At 34.8% G+C, this 8993-nt stretch overlaps 1 protein-coding gene across 1 annotated transcript; it reads left to right on the top strand.

Annotated features, from left to right (window-relative positions):
* The first annotated feature begins 208 nt into the window (after positions 1-208).
* Positions 209-8682, top strand: LOC114378538 (nucleoid-associated protein At4g30620, chloroplastic-like). Its single transcript, XM_028337156.1, has 7 exons — positions 209-498; positions 1075-1229; positions 5453-5553; positions 5648-5687; positions 6067-6138; positions 8196-8252; positions 8341-8682. The coding sequence occupies exons 1-7, from the start codon at positions 408-410 to the stop codon at positions 8413-8415; spliced, it is 591 nt and encodes a 196-aa protein (XP_028192957.1). The 5' UTR covers positions 209-407; the 3' UTR covers positions 8416-8682.
* The last annotated feature ends 311 nt before the right edge of the window (positions 8683-8993 follow it).

Genomic DNA, 8993 nt, shown 5'->3' with positions numbered 1-8993 from the left:
GAGACTCAAATAGTCAGATTAAAAAAAAATGAGAGACTCAATTGGTGAATTAATTTGTTTGAGGCTGATTTAATGAGTTGGAATAAATAGGAGACTATTTTTGTAAATAACAAGTACAATTTAATATTCTAAAAAATAAAAAATTACGAAAAAATACGGTAGATATGACCACATTTGAGATCACAAAGGTAGTTTGTTCAAATTCAATGCTGAGTGCTGACAATGCAAAAGTGGAACAAAACAAAACTTGTCCCAAAGATCATAATCACCGCCGAACCTACTCTTCCCTTCCAATAAAAAGAAATTCAACTTTATCCGATACTCTACCGCTTTCATTTTAATCTCATCCTTCTCCGTTTCCTTCAAAACCCAAACTTGAACTTCTTGTTTCTTGCTCGTGGAAGCAAATGACAACCACGCCCTGTGTAACTGGTGCCTTGTCAAACGCGGTCGGATTCCGTGACTGGAAAAAGCATGTCCCTTTATCAGCTTCTCTCTGTGAGCCTCCCTCTCGATTTATTTTCATTTGGGTCCGCACAGAGTTCATCAAGATTGGAACTTTTTGCCTTACTGTCAGTTTCCTTGTTTCTGGCATGCTTGGGTTTTGGGGTTTCAATTAGTTTGTCTAAATTGTGCCATTTTCTTTGTTTACTTATGTTTCATGCGGTTAATTTATGTTTGGTTTCCGGGGAGGGGGTTTTGTTTGTATTGATTGGTGTGGGTGTGAGTATACTGTCTTTTGTGTTAAAAGTCCCTTTTTTTTTTGTTTATTTTTGTTAAGAATGAAACTATTTGGAAATCATGTAATTGAATCCTAGGTTTATTTTGATGTGAGTAATTGAGAGCTTGGTAAGGGTTTTCATTCAAAGAGTTGTTTTTTAAATCAGAATGCAGGAACGGCTGGATTCAAAAATTAACCTTGATTGAAAATGTTCTTATTTTATAATATAGCTATGAATTTGGACATTATAAGAGGCTAGTTTGAGAATTGTGCAAGGTGAATCCATATTTGCTTTTGATTCTCAAGATTGAATTGTTATCCAAAAGCTATTCATTGTTGGCTGTTGTTAACAGGTAAACTAAGCTTCAATTCAAATATAGTTGACATGAAGATATTATCTCGATGTGGTTGTCTGAAAGTTGGAAATGACCAAAGATGTTTCCGATTATATGCCCTATTTGGAGGAAAAAAGGACAATAGTGGGAAAAGTGATGATGCTCCTTCTAAGGTTAGCTTTTCACATGCAGTCAATGTCGTGTATACTCCCAGGATCACATTTTCTTTTGTATCCATTTTTCTCCTTGGATTTCTTTTGTTATTCACATGCAAGATAATTGTTAACGAACATAATTATGCTCTTTCAAATATTTATTTGACCTAATCACTAAGCACTGTCACACAATTTTGTGGCTGTATCCATGAGTTGGACACGTATCCGACATGGAAACTTGTAAGGAACTCTCTAACAAGAGTTAATATTTGTAAAAAAAAGAAAATACTTTCGTTGTACTTATACTTGTAAATGACTGGTTCAGTTACTTCAGTAGTTCTACCACGACACTTTTGTTTAGGATACTCCCTACATAAACTTGCTCCATTCATAAGACATATAGAATCCAAGTTGTTGAAGAAGAAGAACCAAAGGCATTGTTTGATTGAAACCATGTGTCTGAATACAACATGGATGGGGAGATTATATAGGTTATCACAATAATTGCAAATAAATGGAGGATATTTGGTTTCCTCTTAATCAGATATTATGTGCCTATAATCTATATTTGTTACAGAATAATCATACTGATTCTCAACACTATTTGAAGGTATAAAATTACTATTTGAAGCTATGTTGTCAATCGCGGGCGTCGCGGCCGCTATCGTGGCGGAGCGGCCCCCATCCGCGACGGGGATGGACGTAGCGGCGCAATTCAACGTCACGGTTGGCGCGGCCGCTATCGCGGCGGAGCATGGCGGTGCAGCGCGGGATCTAGACTGGATTTTCGCGCCGCTACACTGAAGCCGTCGAAATTCCGAAAATGCCCTCACTTAATGCGTGAAAGTGAGGGTATTTTTGGTATTTTCGTTTTTCTATTACCTGCTCAGGGCTCCGCTAGAAGTCGAAAACCGTAGCGCATGCTGCTCTCCACACTTGTGGGGCTGCGATATCCTGGCGAGCGCCGCCACCTCCTCCACGCCCAGGAGCACGCTGCGAGTCTGTGACACTGTTGAGTATGTGCCGCCCCCGCCACCTTGCTTGAGGTTTTCTATTTTTTGTTTTCCTAATTATTTAGTTGCCCTTTTTCTCAGTGTGGGTGCCATGAGCTAGGCCTGGGATATGTGTGCATAGAAGGTTCCGTTTAGCGTAGGATCAACGTCTACATTTGAAAGTTAGGTGCAAAGAATAAAAAATGAAAGAAAAAAAATATACATACATGAATAATTGAAAATATATTTTTAATGTGTGTATTATTTACTGTTTAGTGAAATAATTAATAAGTTTAATTCTGGAATACTTTTATTTTTTTTATTTAAGATATTGTATTATAAATTAAAAATAGGTTTGATATGAAAAAATACTTTAACTTTAAAATAAGAGTATTTTCTGTTAATAAGTTTTTTTTTTTTTATTTCAAACAAGCTATCAATTTTAGATTTTTTATTTCAAACAACTTAAAAAATTTACTTTTTTGGACAGGAAATTTTTTACTTATTTTCTATTCATTTCATCTTTTTTCCCTAAAAATCATAGGTAAAACATTTTAATTATAAATAATTTTCGGACTCCATCAATATATTTTAATTTTGTAAGACATTAAGTGCAGATTTTGTATTGTAGTACGAAATTGGCTCAAGGTTTGAACTCACAACTTACTTGAAAAACCATGGCAGGAGCTTTTTTTGTATTGTAGAACCATTAAGCCCTTTATTTGCTTGACTTTCTACTTTATGTTTTGTAACTTTTGTTTAAGTAACCATGTTTTCAGTTATTTTTCTGTTTTTGAACTTATATATATACATATTATTAATTATTTAACATATATAAAAAAACATTAGAATAGCGGTCATCCCACTATCCCACTTTTAGGGTCGGCCGCTCCGCTCCGCTACGCCGGTATTGACAACTATGATTTGAAGTTAAAAGTTATATTTCTAGTACTTGATTAAGTTTTTCTCTTGATATAGATTTCATTATATTATTATTGAATTATAAATTTTAGTTATATTTCTAGTACTTGATTAAGTTGTATGTATTGAGATTTATCAAATAAGATTGTAAAGTTAAGTAAATTTTGATAAATTATTTTATTCTCTGTGTCAAAAGTTTTGATAAAGCTTATTAACTTATATATAACATAGATTACATTATGAAACAATGAAACTTTTTTTTTGGCCCCCTTATAGACGTAGCTCCACCCCTTGTTGGCCCGACTTTCAAATGGTAAGGGTTTCCTTCTTCTATTAGCATAGCCCTTAATGTGGGAAAGCATTTGGTTGTTCTGGCACTCCAATCGACACTAAGTGCCTGTTGCAGCTGACAATAGCCACAATAGTGGCTACCATTCTACATGGTGGAAATTTTCCTGTTTTGCTTTTATCTCACAAAAACCCACTTGTGCTGCAGCAAATTAGGGACCTTTAGGTCTCTAACCTTCAAATCATGTCCACAAACCTTGCCATAGCTTTATGTAATTCCCCTGGACCAGTGCCACACTCAAGTGTTTTTTGCAAGGTTCTTTCAGCAATTAGGTGTGTGTCCCCGTTTTGCACTCAAGATGGCTCCTTTCCCGTCACAACCTAGGTAGATCTTGTGCTTCTCCCTATAATGCCATCACCAAAACAGAAGGGCAATTCTTCTACAGTGACCAGCAATAATATTGATGCAGGAGAAGCCTGGTGCATTTGACTGTCTCATAAAATGTGGTTTTTACATATTTGCGAAGTTTTTCCATTGTGGCTTCTTTCTTTGCTGTAGTGGCTGCTCTGCAATCAGCTATGCTTCTTAGTGTGTTTGTTTCATGCTTTAAAAGTTTATTACATAGTAGTTAATCACGTGCAATAGCGATGCTATTGCATTGGAGCATCATGTCGCGGCACCCTGTCGCTTCTTGAAGGGTTAGTGTTGCAGCTTCACGACCAAAATCGCAGAAAGTGGTGGCTGGAGTAGGCATATCGCTTCGCGCTGCAGTTCTACTGCCTTTGTTGATTGTTCTGCTGTTGTGGCTGCTTGTGTTGCTAGTGGGTGAGACAAGAGAGATGATCCAAACTCAATTCAAAACAAGACAGTGCCACTATTGCCTCCACCACCACCACCATCGACACCTCTACCATCAGCACCATCACCTCTGCAGTTGCTGCCGTTGGCACCCCCACCCCTACAATTGACATTGCCACCACCTCCAACAGTCTTAGGTTTTAGGTATTATGTAACTTTCATTGATGATTTTTCTAGGAATACTTGAATTTACTTAATGAAAGAATGTTCTGAATTGTTTTCAATATTTCAACTATGGCTCAAAGATTTTTTGGCTGGACACATCTGGTCATTTATGATCAAACATGCCATTTTACATGATCCCATCAGATTGTGATATGATTTGTGATCAGGAACAGAAGGGCTTTTTGAACATGTGGAAGTGTAGAATTCTACTAATCAAAATGATTTTGACAACTATGGCTTCTACACCAATCTGCATTTAAGTTTCTTATGGGTTACACTTGCACCGAAGTCTTTTCTGTTTGGGTCACCTGTTGGGCCATGCTCAGAAACCCACACAAGCCACTTTATAACAGCATTACACATGTTGTTTTACTTACATGTAAAGAAGAAATTCATCAAGACTATGAAGAAATTTACATTGAATTTGGGGACAACAGATCCTCCTTAATGTAAAAGGAAAACAAAGTCAAGAAGGAAAAAGATTAAACATAAATGTAGTAAAGTTACCGTATCTCTCAGTCTATCTATTAGGGAAATCCTTGCTTTTGCACCCAACAGAAGTGAAACACCTAATCTTATTCCAAATCCGCTGCTGAGCCCAAAAAACCTTAAATATGTGTTACCTTCAACCAAATGCACTAATGTAGATTGCATGTTGCAATAAAAAGTTATCCTCTTTTACCAGACCATTAAAATAGTCATCAAAATTCGGTCCAAGGACCTACCTAGGGCATGCCCAGTATTGAACAAACAGGCCAAATTATGAATCCCAAGTGTCATGATGTTCTTGGTCATAGGATTAAAACACAAACCAAATCATGTAGCAATTTAAAGCAGTCATGAGTTTTAAGTAGTTTTTTGCTTTTTGCCAATTGTTTTGATATACTTGTCTCATTTTCTCATTATAGTAATGCTTTGATTACTTTCCATGTATTATAGGTAGTTTGTGTGTATTTTGTAAACTGAGCATGGTATTCATAATTGACAAATTTCATTTTATTGTGGAATCATTTTAGGCAGGAATTCTAGGAAACATGCAAAATCTTTATGAGACTGTGAAGAAGGCACAAATGGTTGTCCAAGTTGAAGCAGTGCGGGTGCAGAAAGAACTCGCAGCGTATGGCTCTCGTATTATACAATTTTAGTTTGTTTTTGTATTTTTTTTACTCAAGTTGGTCTGAATGAGTTGTTTGTCTTGTTCTATTATGCAGAGCAGAGTTTGATGGTTATTGTGAGGGTGAGTTAGTAAAGGTATGCTTTTTTTTTTTTTCTCTCTCTCTTCCTCTTTCTGTTTGTCTACTCATATTTTTGTAACTTTTTATGCTTTCCCCCGAAAAACTATTTTTTTCCTTGATTTTCCCTTTAGTTTTTCCTTTTAAAAGTTAAAATGAGGAACTTATTTGTATAATCATAAGAATATTTTATACTCTATAACTATAACTACTATACATTAGATGAGGTTTTTCATGGAATGATATAATTGAATATTTGTACCAAATTTAATTATTTTCCTATGTTTTATAGCTTTATTCATAATCATGATTTTTGCATAACATTATCAATATTTATATATTAATTTGTAAGTATGATTTCCTTTGGTTATTTACTTTTGATTAAGTATAATTTTTAGGTAACGCTGTCGGGGAACCAGCAACCTGTAAGAACGGAAATTACTGAGGCAGCTATGGAATTGGGACCTGAAGTAAGTAAACAATTCAAGTGGTGGTGTGTTTATATACACTATTTTCTGTTATATCAATGACACACACTCTCAGGTGGATTGGACCTTTAAAATGTCACATTAAATGATACCGAAAACAAATTCTTCAATTATTTTTCTGTTCTTCCATCAGAGGATAATGGATTAAATACCATGCTAAGATCCTTTCATTTATTATTCTACCTCCGTTCCTAAATATAAGACTCTGTTTTCAATTTTTTTTGTCACTTTTTATAAGACTATTTTCAAGTTGTCTTTTGTGTTGATGATTTTTTAACTAAAATACTATTGGGAAAATCCAAGTCCCACATCGATTAGAGACAATGTCAAAATATAGCATATAAGTGGGGGTGTATTAGAAAAAATTATAATCTCATATCGACTAGAGATAGTACCAATATATAGTATATAGTAGGGAGCAACCCTCACTCTATGAGTTAGTTGTTGGGGTTAAGTTAAGCCCAAATCTACATTTTAAGAATACCCTTAGAGTGTGTTTGGATAGAGAATTTTAACTGGGAAAAGTAATTTATCGGAGAATTTAAATTTCTTTAATCTAAAATTCATTGTTTGGATGTTTTTTTATGAAGAATTTAAAATTTTGGAATTTTAAACAACTAAAAATGTGGAATTTTAATTTCCTTCTAAAAGGTGAGAAATTAAAATTCTCTTCTTAATAAAAGAACCTTCCAAAACATTCGTGTATTTCCTTTATAACTTTCATCCTTTCTTCCACCTGAGTTCGAAATTCCGTTTTCGAACTCGCAACTCTTCCCTCACACCGATGATCCTCTACTTCAAGAAACACTGTCTGAGCTCGCGGAGTGTCGATCAGGTGCGGGCATAGGGGGACACGCAGAACGACACCTGTTAGTCAGGGGAGCAGCCATTGTTGCCTATTACGCAATAGAGGTGCTCGCCGGCGCGGAGGGTCTAGGTCATGCCTTGCGCCGTTGATTGAATGCTGTGGTCGGGTATGGTGGTGTATGTCGTCGTGTCCCGGCTCCCCTGTGACTCCCCATGCCGCATCAATATTCTTCTCTTTAGAAGCACACCAATCATATCTTCTATTCTCTTTGCATTCATTTTCTTTCACTCTCACAATTTTAATTTTTTTTATCCAAACACAATTTTGAAAATAAAAGAATTTCAATTGAAGTATTTGAAATTCTTAGAATTTAAAATTTATCAGAATTTTAAAATTTCTCATTGAAACACACTCTTAATTACTTTACAATAAATGTTATGGATTAAAAAGATAAATGCATTGTCTCTCTTATAAGAATTGGAGAAGAAGACTGTATACATTAATTAATTAGGTAGAAGGTAATTAAGTAGAAAAAGAGAGATGATGGGTCTTAATAATTTTAAGGGTAATGATGGAAAAATGATGCAAATTGCTAACAAATTTAATGCTACTAACTAAATTAACCAATTTTAAAGGATGTGAATTAGTTGAGAGTCTTGTATTTAGGGATATAGATAATAATTTTCTTCTTGCATGTCAATTGTCAAGAGCAATGTTTTGGTTTGGAGCTATGGATAAGCATCGGGGTTTCCACATGTAGAAGCTAGTTGTTAAGGGTGGAGAACCAAACACTTAAATACTCTACCAAACATCCCATACTAATTGATATGGCTCATGGGCACCCCATAATACCCAAGTCCCTAGCAAACTATTTACTAAAATCATAAAAAATCTCTTACCATTTCCCCTTATCTTATACAATGATTCAAGGTCCTATCATAATGATTAACCTAAGGCCTGTATGGATAAACTTTTCCATGACCATTTATATGAAAAGAAAATGCATTTCAACTTTTGGAAATGTTAAAATGAAAGAATTTCTATAGAAGTTGAAGTGCATTAATTTATTTTAACTTTGAGATGTTGATTTCAGTTTACCTTTATTATCATTTTTTCTCCTACAAGTGCTTGAAGTTTATCTAAACTGAGTCCTAGTTTTATTTAAAAATCAAACTGTGGTCTTTAATGCCAATAATAAACTTGTATATTATCAAACATTGGTGGGTTGCAGAAACTTTCTCTTTTAATCACTGAGGCATACAAGGATGCACACCAAAAGAGTGTCCAGGTAAAAGTCTCTATTTTTAAGAGGAACAAAAATTCATTTGCATTTGTAGTTATTAAATTTAAAAAATGATTCAATTGCTTGTATGTAGGCCATGAAGGAAAGGATGAATGATCTTGCACAGAGCTTAGGAATGCCACCAGGGCTTAGTGAAGGATTGAAGTGATGAATACTTTTATTCTAGACTTAGGACTTGGGCCTCAGGTTTGCACAAACATGGCAGGATAGACTTATTTGTTTTCTTCATTTACTATGGCTGTTAATTTGCAATCTTGGTTATTAAGAAAGAAATGTAATCCTGGAATTATTTGAAATGGTGGTGGAGCTTCAATTTTTTCACATTTTACTCGTGTTATTTTTGTTTGAAAGGTGAAAATTCTGTTGTGTCCTTATCCTATTATCCAGTTTTATCGATAGAGAAAAACTTGTGTCTGGTTGAGGTTTCACCAGCTGAAACTGAATAAAGTGAAAAACCTTAGGCGAGGCATTAGAGTCTATAAATTTGTTGCCTTACCTTTTGTACGCGAGATTTGAATTCACTGAATAGTTGCAAGAAAGCGAGACTTCAATAGAGGTTTTGTAGATATATTGACAAACTTTCAAGAAAACGACCAATTTCTTGTGAATAAGAACTATGATTTGAGGAAATAGTTTTTTCGATTAAAATAAAAAGAAAACAAAAGAGGAAACGGTATGCTAACTGTAAGATTTTTAGACTTCTATTCAATCGCTAGTTGACATGTA

This window comes from Glycine soja, chromosome 12, assembly GCF_004193775.1.
Source record: "Glycine soja cultivar W05 chromosome 12, ASM419377v2, whole genome shotgun sequence".
NCBI lineage: Eukaryota > Viridiplantae > Streptophyta > Magnoliopsida > Fabales > Fabaceae > Glycine > Glycine soja.
The sequence above is the reverse complement of the archived record's forward strand: the minus strand, read 5'-3'. Positions and strand labels throughout refer to the sequence as shown.

Bases quoted from the DNA above. Each gene is read 5' to 3' on its own strand.
- LOC114378538 (XM_028337156.1), top strand. From the start codon at position 408: ATGACAACCACGCCCTGTGTAACTGGTGCCTTGTCAAACGCGGTCGGA. The intron at 5,554-5,647 runs GTATGGCTCTCG...TCTATTATGCAG, and splicing joins GTGCAGAAAGAACTCGCAGC to AGCAGAGTTTGATGGTTATT. The intron at 5,688-6,066 runs GTATGCTTTTTT...TATAATTTTTAG, and splicing joins GTGAGGGTGAGTTAGTAAAG to GTAACGCTGTCGGGGAACCA.